At 42.2% G+C, this 14,352-nt stretch overlaps 1 protein-coding gene across 4 annotated transcripts in view; it reads left to right on the top strand.

Moving 5' to 3' along the window:
- SESN3 (sestrin 3) overlaps positions 1-14,352 on the top strand; it is a 116,349-nt gene that overhangs the window by 31,315 nt on the left and 70,682 nt on the right. Inside the window, exon 2 of one of the 4 annotated variants that reach the window (XM_056561510.1) lies at positions 13,060-13,080. The exons of the other annotated variants lie outside the window; for them this stretch is intronic. Coding sequence (XP_056417485.1) covers positions 13,060-13,080 — 21 coding nt within the window. The remainder of the gene's footprint in view (positions 1-13,059; positions 13,081-14,352) is intronic. 4 annotated transcript variants of the gene reach the window in all.

Genomic DNA, 14,352 nt, shown 5'->3' with positions numbered 1-14,352 from the left:
TCCAGCCAGCTAAGAAGTGTCGGCAAGTGGAAAACTCATCTCTTATAGGGGTACTTATAGGTTCTTATAGGTCAGATCGCCGGGGTCCCGCTGCTGGGGAGCCTCGGGATCGCCGCTGCGGCACAGCGCTATCATTACTGCACAGAGCGAGTTCGCTCTTCACGGAATGACGGGCAATACAGGGGCCGGAGCATCGTTACATCACGGCTCCGCCCCTTGTGACGTCACGGTACGCTCCCCTCAGTGCATGTCTATGGGAGGGGGCGTGGTGGTCGTCACGCCCTGCCGTAGACTTGCATTAAGGGGACGGCCGTGATGTCACAAGGGGCGGAGCTCTGTGCAGCAATGATAGTTCAGTGCAGTGATCTGTGCAGCAGCGGTGATCCTGGGGCTCCCCAGCAGCGGGGCCGCGGCGATCTGACATCTTATCCCCTATCCTTTGGATAGGGGATAAGATGTCTGGGGGCGGAGTACCCCTTTAATGAGCTCTAACAAAGAGGAACCCCGACGGGAATCGGCTGAAGTTACAGCAAAGACTCCATCCTCGGTATCTGCAAAACCACCTGAGTGAACCTATTCCCTCCTTTTGGGGTTCATATGCTTAGTCTGGTTTATTTCTGCTTTTTGTAGGATGATGTTACTACAGAAAAAAATCTACAAAAAAATCCAAGCATGCAGAATGTAATGCGTGTAGGACTAAGCTGTTCTTTCTGTGTAGTTAAGGTTTTTTCTACTGAGGTGCCATCTCTGCTGGCTTCAATGCAGGAGATAAGAGTTGAGATTCAGAATTCTTTAAAATATATAAATACATCTGCACCCGTTTCTGTGACTGCTCCTGACGCTCCTGTGGGTGATGCTTTGCCCGGTGCAGGCTCAGAAGAAGAGGGAATTATCCTGGACTCAGATGACGAGTCCTCATCTGCGGAAGGTTCTACATCTAAGAGGCCTTTTTTTTTTCTAGCAGAGGACACTGATAGCCTTATCAAAAGCATAAGACATACCATGAATATTGAGGACCCCAAACAGGTCAAATCTGTACAAGATATCATGTTTGAGGGTTTGGAACAAAAAAAGCGAAGGGTGTTTCCAGTACATAGAAGCATTACTTCTCTGATTAAAAAAGAATGCGGTAATCAAGATAGATAATCTTTTTTTGATGACACTGATCTAGTTTCCTGGGAGAAGGTTCCAAAAATTGATGCCTATCTATATCTAAACTATCTAGAAAAAGAACACTTCCAATGGAAGATCTTGGGCTTCTGAAAGATCCTATGGACAAAAAATCTGATTCTTTTTTGAAGCGTGCATGGAAAGCTGCTAGGGCTTCCTTTTAAACCTAATGTCACAGTCTCCTGGGTAGCTAGAGCTATGCTAATCTAGATTGACCAGTTGTTCATGGACATTCAAAATAATGTCCCTTATGAGCAATTATTGTCTTCTGTCCCATTAATTAAAAAATCTGCAGCATTTTTTGGTAGAAGCCTCTTCTGATGCTTTAAGGCTTTCTGCCAGATCTGCGGCAATGTCCAACTCTGGTCTTAGGGCCCTCTGGTTAAAAATTGGTATGGGGAGGTGTCACGATCACACCCTATCGGTCCAGCTAAGACACTAGAGAGAGTGTGATGGTGCAAGGGTTAAAGCCGCCAGACCTCTGGGTATCCTCTACAAGTCCCAGCAAGTCACCAAATTAACCCTTAGATAAACGTGTTTTACCAGAGCTGCCTTCAGAAAGGTGAGCTCATATATTTACAGATCAAAGACCAGAGCTGATGAATTAAACATTTAATCTGATAAAAGGTATCACAGTGCTAAATATATAAAAATACAGGAACAAATGACATACAGTTACACAAATATATGAAAGAGTTTTGCAAGACAAGTTCAGAAAACAAAAGATGAAGTTCTTACAGCATGATGGTATAGCAGTTCCAAGAGTGAGTTTCAGCTGTTCTTAGGATGGTCTTGTCAGCTTGTGGCCCAGCTTTTTACAACCAACTTTTAGTCTAGCATTGTTTAAATATCATATCTGCTCTCTTGGGAGGGAGACTCCATTCCCCCCTCCCCTCTGATCCCACCAGGGGGTCTTCTCTCTTCCTGACCCCTTATCTCTTTGTTTGTATCACCTTTGAAGTCATGCACTCTGGTCTCATCATATAATCAAACAGCCAGACCCCCCAATAAAATGCAATACACAAAACACAGTCTGACCCCTTACCCATGTCTTAGTTTATACACAGATATAATTTATAATACACATATAGGATTTTAATAATCAGGCCTTGGGCCTGACAGGAGGTTAGTGCCAAGAATAAGCTATGTGCCCTGCCTTGTGAGGGTAATCTTCTGTTTGGACCCCCTCTATCAGAAATCTTAGAGAAGGCCGGTGATAGGAATTAAAATTTCCCTACTCCTCCTCCCTTCAGACCTAATAGATCCTATTTTTCCAATATGAAAACCAGAGGTCAGACCCACAAATCTGGGGAATCCTCCAGATGGTGATTTCCCAAGAAATCTAATGGATACCTGTTGTTTAATCCGTTGTCCTCTACAGCTAAAAAAAAAAAAAAAAAGGTCAGCAGTGATGGTGTGGTTCAAGTCGGTGGCAGGCTGAGAAAGTTCTTTTCAGAGTGGGAGAAGATTTCAAACAGCTCCTGGGTCCTAAACACTATAAAAATGGTCTTCCTCTAGAATTTCTCAGTCAATAACCCTGGAACTGTCCAGAGTAGAAGCAAATCCCCATAGCAAACCTCTTCTACTCTGTGCAGTTCCCGAGACAACCAGAGATGTCAGCAGAGAGCACTGTTGCCAGACAGAAAATAACTCATCAGCAGCAGCTGATAATTATTAGAAGGATTAAGATTTTTTAATAGAAGTAATTTACAGATCTGTCTATTTTTCTGGAGCCAGTTGGAAGTTTTTTTTTTCTGGAATACCCCTTTAAAGCCTACTCTACTAGGTCTGTGGCCTCATCTTGGGCTGAGGGTGCCTCGATAGAGCAGATCTGTAGAGCTGCCACGTGGTCTTCTCCACATACAGTGGTCCCTCAACATACGATGGTAATCCGTTCCAAATTTGTTGAAACCATCGTATGTTGAGGGATCCGTGCAATGTAAAGTATAGGACAGTGGTCTACAACCTGCGGACCTCCAGATGTTGCAAAACTACAACACCCAGCATGCCCGGACAGCCAACGGCTGTCCGGGCATGCTGGGAGTTGTAGTTTTGCAACATCTGGAGGTTCGCAGGTTGAAGTCCACTGGTAGAGGAAGTTGTACTCACCTGTCCCCGCCGCTCCGGACCGTCACCGCTGCCCGGGATGTCGCCGTCCATCGCTGTCACGGCGTCCCCAACGCTCCGGTAAGGCCTCTGCTTCCCCGGCATCCTCGCTCTCCGTCGCCGCCATCATGTCGCTACACACGCCGCTCCTATTGGATGACGGGACGGCGTAATAATGATGTCGATGGAGAGCGCTGACGATGCAGGGGATCCTGAAGAGGACGCGCCGGAGCCCCGAGGACAGGTAAGTGATCGTCACCAGACCACACGGGGCACCGTAAACGGCTATCCGGTGGCAGCTGAAGCAGTCTGCGCTGCCGGATAGCCGTTTATGCGATGGCCCCGACATACAAAAGCATCGTATGTTGATGCTGCCTCTGAGAGGCCATCGCATGTTAAAATTATCTTATTTCAGGGCCATCGTAGGTCGGGGGGTCACTGTACTTTCTTTTGTCACTATAGGGTGAATGTGGGTAGTTCCTCTTCTCTTACCTTTGGACACAGTGGCCCTCATTTACTATTGCAAACCCGACATGTTTTGTAAGGTTGTGCGCCAGATTCTGTTGCATTGCGCCAGAAATTCTGTCTGCGCCAGAATGTGCGCCAGAATTGAAAAAAACCCTGACTAACTCTCCCCAAAAAGGGGAGCGTGGCCGCTGGGAAAAGGGGGTGTGGCCTCCAAAAAGGGGCCTGTTACCGACATTTTCACAAAAAAACAACATATTTACTAAGGTTTCCACAGAAAATGTGGTAGATTTGTGCTGAGGAAAACCAGACAGATCAGATCATGTGTAAAAAATGGCAAAATGTAGGGAAACCTTAGTAAATACCGTGGAAAATAAATTGTAAGTAATAAAAACTCACAAAGAAACCTACACAACACTCTTAGTAAATAAGGGCCAAAGTCTTACACCCTAGGTTGTATCTCTGATATTCTCTCAGGTGGGGCTGTCATGGCGAAGGGGAAAGCTGGTAATTACTCTCCGGTAATGTTGTTTCCCCAAGCCATGACCGCACCATGGCATTCCCACCCTATGTTTATGGTGTTATTTTTTCCTACACTTGGGTTGGGGGTCAACTTTTTCTGGTTATTTTTCTATTTGTATGTAGTAAGTTATGAAGGCTCTTCTGGTCTCGGAAAGTCACTGAGGCTGGAGAGGGGGGCTCTTCTTTTTATTCTCAGGTTTCCTGTCCCTAGAGGCGGAGTCCCTCTCTCAGGTGTCATGGCGAAGGGGAAACAACATTACCGGTGAATAATTACCAGCTTTATTATCACAATCGGATATCGATATCTCAATATTTACCCCCATAATTGCAATATGATATTTATCCCAAATTATGCAGCCCTAAGGGAAATGTTAGTCTGGTATACTGGTTTTTATTCCGTAATAGTATGGTGGTGTAAGTCAATCATTGGGCAGTAGTAATACATGATCATGATGTGGCGGTATTATTTATCCTTTGCATCGTCTTATTAGTGGTAACATAGGCTTTGGTATTCTGGGCTTTATTCAGGAACAGTATGGTGGTGTAATTCAATCATAGGGCAGTAGTAATACATGATCATGATATGGCGGTAGTATTAGACCTTTTTGTATTTTCTTTTTTATTAGTAATATTGGCTTTGGTATTCTAGGCTTTATTCAGTAACAGTATGGTGGTGTAATTCAATCATAGGGCAGTAGTAATAAATGATCATGATATGGCGGTATTATTAGACCTTTGTGTATTTTCTTTTTTATTAGTAATATTGGCTTTGGTATTTCGGGATTTATTCAGGAACAGTATGGTGGTGTAATTCAATCATAGGGCAGTAGTAATACATGATCATGATGTGGCGGTATTATTTCACCTTTGCATAGTCTTATTATTGGTAACATTGGCTTTGGTATTCTGGGCTTTATCCGATAACAATATGGTGGTGATTATATTTAGTCACTATTTGGGGGTAATATAATATAGTCATGGTGTGACGGTATTATTAGACCTTTTGTATTAAACTGGTCTTGATATGGTGGGTTTTGCTCAGTATTAGTAGGATGGGAATATGTATGGTAATGATATTTGTTTGTTGTATACTGGTATTTTAGTTTTCGCTTTCAGCCGGCCCAGGCCCCAACAGGGGGACGTTTTGTGATCATCTTATTGTCAAGGGAACCTTCTATAAAGTCAAAATTGTCTGAAGCAGAGAATCCCTTTTTATTTTTATTTTTTAATTAACTCTTACATTGCTTTTCCCCCCCTTCCCTATTTGCTATGCAGTGTCCCGAATATGCTCCGTTGTTGCTTAGCAATGTAACAAAGTGGCAAGTGGGTGGCACAGTGATACTCTATGACCTTGCGGTGTCTCTTAAGAGAATATCGCCATCTAAGAATGTGAGTGCCTATGAATAGGACAGTGGTCTCCAAACCGGGGAACTCCAGGTGTGGCAAAACTACAACTCCCAGCATGCCCGGACAGCCAACGGCTATCCAGGCATGCTGGAAGTTGTAGTTTTGGAACAGCTGGAGGTCTTTTAGAGGGGGGAGATTTATGAAAACCTCTGCAAAGGAAAGGTTGCCCAGTTGCCCATAGCAACCAATCAGATCGCTTCTTTCATTTTGCATAGGCCTTGTTAAAAATGAAAGAAGCGATCTGATTGGTTGCTATGGGCAACTGGGCAACTTTTCATCTGGACAGGTTTTGATAAATCTCCCCCAATGGCCCTAGGATATTTGTCGAGATTCACCGTACTGTGTCCAGAGTTGCCGATTTAGCAGCATATTCCCGAAAAACTGTTCTGACTAGTAAAAAAAAAATAAAAAAATATTTCCGTTGCACAAATAATTCCCAAAGAGTGATCATCTCTCGGTCTTTCCCTCCCTCCCCTCGCATAGCTTTCATAGTTTTAGTTGACCCTCCGAAAAAAGAAAAAAAAAGAAGTTGTAATTGAATAGTCCCGGCTGCACTTTGGGTTTAACATCGTGTTATGTGCCACAAGTGTCAGATTCCACAGACTTCGCAATAACCCGTAAGAAGATTCCCTGCGATTATTGCGCCATAATCCCCTTCATCTATATCTGCTTTTATTGTTTTTCTACAGCCGCATCCCATCGTCCCTTCAATCGTTCAATAGGGCTTTGTGCCCCGCAAAGAGATACAGATAGATCTATAATTTTTTTAATTATATATAATAATATTATTACTACTAAATATATATATTTTTTATTATATATATATATATATATATATATATATTTAGTAATATTAATATTATATATAATTAAAAAAATTATATATACCGTATAATCACATTTTTCTAAAATTATATATAATATTAATATTACTAAATATATATTTTTTAATAATAATAAAAAAATATATATATATTTATAAGAATTTTTATAAATATTTTATAATGAATATAGATTGTATAATAAATAATGTATAGATTTTATTATTATTGTTTATAATAATATATAATTATTTTTTTTTATAGCACTTGCATTACAGATACTGGTTATACCTTCAGTTATGTATATCTTTGCTTTAGTTTCTGGGAAAAAAGGAATTTTTTTCTGGTCACAAAGTGCCAAAGAGGCGTAGCCCCAGGTCCACTTTGCCCTTGGGCTGCAACGCCTCTATGCTCTGAAGCCCCATCTGCACCCTGTTGGATAGACAAGCCGGGAACAGCTTTCCATGCATTCGCTGCTGATACAGATTGCTGCGCATGTGCAGTAGCTTTGAAAGGTCTGGGATTGGCCTAACCACGCACAAGCCGCAATCCGTATCAACAGCGCATGCGCAGCTTTCAGCAGAGCTGGGTGCAAGAAGCTATGCTCTGCTTGTCTATGAAATAGCGAGCAGGCGGGGCTTCAGAGCAGAGGAGCGTTGCCGCCTTAGGGCACAGTGAACTTGGGGCCACGCCCCTTGGACACTTCATAGCTGAATTTTTTTATCTGCAGTTGAAAGCAACAGTATACATAACCTAAGGAATGACCCATATCCCTTATGTTTTGCCTAGTTTTCCCAGCTAGGGCATCTCTGGCTGTGGCAAAACTATAACTCCCAGCATGCCCGGCTGTTGAGCCACCCTTGTTGGGAAACACTGGTGTAGACTGAATGGGCATTAGTAAAAAAGCATATTTAGGGGTAGGGTATAAAAAGTGTAATAGGCCGCAGCTTCTTCATTGTAAATATTGAGGACAGGGTCTCATTAAACAAATAAACATAGTGTATCCAATTGCCGTACCATGGTGTATCTAAACAATACTTTAAAACAGTGTTTCCCAACCAGGGTTCCTCCAGCGGTTGCAAAACTACAATTCCCAGCATGACCGGACAGCCTTTGGCTGTCCGGGCATGCTGGGAGTTGTAGTTTTTCAACAGCTGGAGGCATCCTGGTTGGGAATCACTGCTTTACACTGCAGTGGAAGTGAATAACCCCAAAGCTGTTTTGACCGTTTTGATTTCCATTTTGTTGTAAAGAAGTTTTATATTTGCGTAAAAGTTGCAGTCAGGCGCAACTTAGCATCAAAGTCGTGCTGCAAACTTTCTCTTTGCAATTTTAACATTTACAGCAAATCCCTGGAATTTTTTTTTTCTTAATGTAGACGGACAAATGGGTTACCACGAAGTGTCTTATTAATAAGGTAACTTTAGTTTTTTTTCTGAAAGAGGAAGCCCTAAAGGTTACACCACTTGTGTCCGAGAATTATCTGTTCTGTACCGTTACCAAAATATATTAGGTTTTCCCCCGCGATTGATTGTGATAACCACCCTAAAAAATGCTATCTACTGCATTGCTGTCTGAGAAGAAAGAGTTCCCCGTTGTTACCCTTCTCCTGTGTTTTATACATATGCACTCTCGCCACGACTGATCATGCATGTACTATGGATAGAGACACTTCCAGACAATCCTGGAGGAGTAGGCTAATCTCCCTGAAGACAAAAGGGATCGGGCTTGTTGAGATCCTACATGCCCAGGCATTCTCTCCCCTGATGTCTGGCATCGGGGTAAGTCGGAAAGCCCCCTAGGCATTAGATGATCGCCCAATCCTGCCAAAATTTCAAGCTTAAAGGGGTACTATGCCCCTAGACATCTTATCCCCATGGCGGGAGACGTGATGTCACACCGCGACCCCTCCCATAGACATGAATGGAGGGGGCATCACGTAATGAGGAAGCTGTTTAGAATGCCGGATGCCGCACAGAGACCACAGGGGTCCCAATGCCGGGACCCCCGTGATCAGACATCTTATACCCTATCCTTTGGATAGGGGATAAGATGTCTAGGGGCGGAGTACACCATTTAAGTTTCTGTAAAGGTTTCTTTCACTCTGGAGAACCCAATCCAATGATTTTACTTTGTGCAGTGTAATGCTTCATTTCCCCTGTGGTGGTGCTGCAGGAAAACGTAAAACCCGTCAGCTGCTTTGTGCTGCCCAAACCAGCATAAAAAAAGACAGGCAGCGGAATACCTTTTATTTAGTCTGAAACGATTACGCATCTGCGACTATGTAGTGCGACAATGCACTACATAGTCATGGGGGCGGTCCCTATGACTGCTCCCGCCCTGTTGGCATTGAGGGATGCATCTGTCACCAGTATTGTATAAGGAGAGACGTTAGAGAAGTTATAGATCGTGGGGGGTCCGACTGCTAGGACCCCCGCAATCTCTTGTATGGAGCTCGCATGAAGGGAGCGTTCCATCCCCGCATGATGCAGCCGCTGACATGCTCCTTCCATGTATTTCTATGGGATCCTTGTCGGGGGGGAAGCTTGGGCTGTCGGCAGTGTCGTGCTGAGAAAAGACACATCCCCTTCCTGCGGACTGCCAGGGCCCCATACAAGAGATAGCAGGGAGTCATAGCGGTTGGACCCCCCCAACGATCTATAACTTATCCCCTATCCTAGGATGAATAGGGGATAAGTTATTTTTCAGTAAAGTATTCCTTTAAACCAAAAGTCCCTTAGCAGCTGTGATCTGGAAGGAATATAAACTTCTCACCCAACAGCTGTCTGGGCATGCTGGGATTTGTAGTTTTGCAACAGCTGGAGGTCAACAGTTTGCAGACCACCACTGTATAGCACATGGGATACCTAGAAATTCATGTTTATAGGCACGTATGTATGCACGAACAAAAGGGTGAATAAAAACGGATTAAGGACTGAAAGTGTATAAAGTTCTCAGAAGTGCTTATTGACCCGGCATGTGAGTCATAATACCGCAATATAACCATTGTCTATCTCCCATTCCTGCTTTGTCAGCAAAAAAAGAAAAATAACTACCAGAAGGGATTGTAAAAGCAAAGAAGAGCGGTTATCTGCTATATATACACATTGATATATACATAGCATGAGAAACCGTCAGCACGTATCCCAGTGACACTATATATACTGTACGTGCACAGAAACACACGGCTTGCCAGAAAATCATCTGCCGACATCTGCTCCTTGCTTGTGGAATGGGACTTTAAACCCTCCAAAAATAGCTAGGTCACTGTGCAGAGTTCACGCTTTGCTTGGGTTGGGTGTCAACGAGGGGTACGAATGTTTTGTAAACAATGTTATCCTGAAACAAAAACATTCTGATTCCACAGCAATGTTTATCATGTTGGTCCCTTTCCCCTTTGGGGCCCACAATCTAACCTCAGTTATAGATAGTGTGTGGGAAGAAACCTGCGAACCAAGAGGAAACCTACTCAAACACCAGGAGAACACAATACTTTATGGAGATGTTTCCCTTGGTCAGGTGTGAACCCGGGATCCCCTCCGCTGTAAGACAATAATGCTAACCACTAAACACGGAAAAAACATACAAACTTCATGGAGGGGTTGCTCTTGGTCAGATTTAACCCAAGACCTGTTTGGCTGTAAGGCAACAGTGCTAACCGCTCAAACACGGAAAGAAAATACAAACTTCATAGAGATGTTTCTCTTGTTTAGATTTGAACCCGAGACCCCCTCTGCTATAAGGCAACAATGCTGACCACTCAAACACAGGGAGAACATACAAACTTCATAGAGATGTTTCTCTTGTTTAGATTTGAACCCGAGACCCCCTCTGCTATAAGGCAACAATGCTAACCACTCAAACACGGGGAGAACATACAAACTTCATAGAGATGTTTCTCTTGTTTAGATTTGAACCCAAGACCCCCTCTGCTATAAGGCAACAATGCTAACCACTCAACACGGGGAGAACATACAAACTTCATAGAGATGTTGCTCTCGGTCAGATTTTAACCCAGGATCTACTTCGCTGTAAGGCAACAATGCTAACCACCTAAAAAGGGAAAGAACTTACAAACTCCGTGGATATGTTGGCCGTAGTCAGGCTTGAACCTAGGATCTGCTCTGCTGTAAGGCAACAAGGCTGACCACTTAAACACTGGGAGAACATACAAACTCCATGGAAATGTTACTCTTGGTCAGATTTGAACCTTAGACACCCTGCGCTGTAAGGCAACAATGCTAACCCCCTCAAGCACGGGGAGAACATACAAACTCCATGGATATGTTGACCCCTTTGTCCGATTTGAACCATGGAACCCCTCCTGATGTAACACAGGGAGGACATAGAATCTTCTTGAACATGTTGCCCCAGGTCAGATTTGAATCCAAGACCCCCTCTGCTGTAAGGCAACAATGCTAACCACTGGGCCATCATGCTGGTGTTATGTAGATCTACAGTCCTGGTAGGTGTGGTTGTGTCTAGTGCTGAGCTCCAGTACCAGACACAGTCCATGCTTTTTTTTTTGCCCCAAGTGGATGTACAAATGTAAAAATAAAAAAAATGAACAGTTAAAAAAAAAAAAATTCCTCCTATTGTGAACTGCATTGCATAATGTAAGGTATAATCTCCGGCAACGTTGATGTATTTTTCCGTAATGACTGACTGCGCCCCATAAAGGCCTCTTAAGGTACCAGAGGTCGATTAATAATTTGCACAGTGTTTGCATTAACCACAGCTCGATGATAAAGCAGTTCTTTGAAAACACTCTTAATGTATGCACAGGCAGAGAAGAACGTCAAAGGCTCTGCAAGTCGTAACGTATACCAACATGTAAATTACCGATCCAGACGCAATCAGAAACCAATCAATCTTCTCCATGCAATTATCGCAGGTGGAGACATCGAAAACCTTATTTGATCTGTGTCGACCCAGTCATGTGGACACAAGAATATAGCTGAGTACATGAATCTAGGACCCAACTTTCCATGTTTGCAAAATATATCAGGATAATTCTTACTGGGGTTATCCTGCCAAATTGATTAGGTGGAGCAGTCAACGCTGACCACTGGGACCCCCACTGATGGATAGAAAGCCTTTTTTTTTTCAGTCAAAACCTAGAGAGGTAGAAGTAGTGTCAAAGACTAAGGAAGTTGAGATATGGAGGACTTTTTAGAGAGGACCTGCTTTAGTTGTTCTTGGGATTAAGAGGAAATGCTATATTCATGATGGGGGCAGGCCGGGCAGGCAATATGGAGGAGGAAGGGGAGTGCGGCGAGCTGGCTACCCGCCTCCATTGTGCAGAGCTGCGCAATGCAGCTGGAGATCAAAAAGTCATAACTCTGAGACTACAGTTCGGATTCATGCAAGCGACCACTGCTTTTTAATCTGTTCACCCGCACTATAAACAAATATATTGGGTTTAGTGCGGGTGAACAGATGTCAGTTTCTCTTTAAAGGGGTTCTCCACTGAAATGTATTTTTTTTAATCAACTGGTGCCAGAAAGTTAAACACATTTGTAAATTACTTCTATTTAAAAATCCTAACCCTTCCAGTACTTATCTGCTGCTATATACTACAGAGGAAGTTCTTTTACTTTCTTTCTATCTGACCACAGTGCTCTCTGCTGATGCCTCTGTCCATTTTAGGAACTGTCCAGAGTAGAAGTAAATTCCCATAGCAAACCTCTCCTGCTCTGGACAGTTCTTGACATGGACAGAGGTGTCAGCAGAGAGCACTGTGGTCAGACAGAAAATAGAAGTAATTTACCAATCTGTTTAACTTTCTGGCATCAGTTGATACATTTTCTTTTTTCCGTTGGAGTACCCCTTTTAAGGATCCCATCAAATGTCTCCTCATATCTCAGCTTCCTGGTCCTTTGTGGACTTAACATGGGTTTCCCTGTTGTCATACATTGTCTTTCAAGTTTTTAGATGCCTCCTAAATTAATTGCACCTTCCAAGAAATGTCTAGGTACTCCTTTATTGTACCATGTGCCATATTGTGCTGCTTATTTGCTGCTGCATATTTTCCTACCAATTAAAGTCAATGGGTGGAAAAATCAGTTGCAGAAAATGCCCAAAATATGGCACACATGACCCTACCCTTAATGGGATGCGTGTAATTTTCATGGATTATAGAATGTAGTTTTTATTTTTATTTCTCTCATGCGTCCATATTTGAGACTCGCACATTGATCCTGTATTGCCTGTATAGATAGTACAGAAAGGTTTGTGTGCTTTATGGAAGCTGGATTAGAGTCAACAGAAAGAAAAATAGTATAGGTTATTACACTTTCCTGAAAGTGAACTACAAACCCCTCACCAATGACCAGATAGAGATAGGGGAGCTGCATACATACCGTTAGTTGTATTATTATCATGGCTTATCTAGGTGTTCAATAAAATAGAGCTACAATTATATTCATAGCCTTGTAATGATGATGAGATGACTCTGCTTATTCTGTACCAGTCTACATAGTAAAGCTAACAAGTGAGATACGAAATAAAATCATGAAAAAAATGTTTATAGTAAAAACTAAATTTAAATTGTCTTTTTTTTTTTTAGGTTACGTCCCCTGTAACTCATGTGAGTTTATCTGCAGTCATAATTCCCTTTTAATATATATATACACACACACACACGCATTTCTATATATGAAATGTTTATGGCTGCTTACGCTTACAGCTGTATGATGTATATGACATTGCTCCTTACTTATCTGCTTTCCTCAGCTAGACAACGTGCATGTAGTCATGGTGTAAGGCGAGAGCTTGCCCTTGTGACACCATCATGGCAGGTGGGATCCATTGAGTAATGATATCTCCTAGAAAGTCAAAAGAATGAAAAACAAAACTGAATTTCGTATAAAAATATTTTGAACTTAGTTTGAAATCTTATTCTTAAAAGGTAAAGCGGGGCTTGGGGCATGTTTCTAAAATCTTTATTTTAAAAAGTGTGAAAAAAAAGTGTGTTTCTTTGTTAGACTTGCAAATAGTTAGCAAAAATCTCTTAGAAATGCCATATTCTATGTGTAGTAGAAAACAGATCCGGTAATAAACATCCTGTCTGACGTTAACTGGCTATTTTTTTATTTATTTTTTTGCTGTGTGTGTGTGTGTGTGTGTTTATGTATTTTTTGTTGTATAAATTACTTTTATCCAGTTTATCCATTCAGTAATTCAAAAATCCTCATACTTGCTAACACTTGCTTCCAGAATAGCACTACAGAAATATGTAGACTAAAAGTTGAAGACTGAGCAATATAGCATATTTTTTTTTAATTTTGATTAGGAATATTTATGTTTTGTATTTATTTAGATTTAATTCTTTAGATGAAGGGGTACTCTGAAGAAAATAAATTGTTTTAAATTAACTGATCCCAGAAAGTTATACAGATTTGTAAATGACTTCTATATACAAATCTTAATCCTTCCAGTACTTATCAGCTGCTGTATGCTCCAGAGGAAGTTGTGTAGTTCTTTCCAGTCTGACCACATTGCTATCTGCTGACACCTCTGTCTGTGTCAGGAACTGTCCAGAACAGGAGAGGTTTGCTATGAAGATTTTTCCTGGCATGGACAGAGGTGGCAGCGTAACCAATAACTCTTTACCTAGTTGAGTGTTGGAGGGGCCCTGCTGGCCCTTAATAAGCAGGTAACCCCTACTGAGGGCCCTTTCACACTACATAATTACTCCGTTTTCGAAGTTCCCTCAGAAAATCGGCAGTAGAACGGCAGTTACAAAATCCTATACTGTTAGAAAATCCCATTACAGTCTGTGGGATTTTTCTAATAGCCGTTTTAACCCGTTATAGGCCGTTATTTTGTTACGGGAGAAATAGTTCATGAACTATTTCTC

This window comes from Hyla sarda, chromosome 2, assembly GCF_029499605.1.
Source record: "Hyla sarda isolate aHylSar1 chromosome 2, aHylSar1.hap1, whole genome shotgun sequence".
Classification (NCBI taxonomy): domain Eukaryota; kingdom Metazoa; phylum Chordata; class Amphibia; order Anura; family Hylidae; genus Hyla; species Hyla sarda.
Note: the sequence above shows the minus strand (reverse complement) of the source record. Positions and strands in the feature narration are given on the sequence as shown.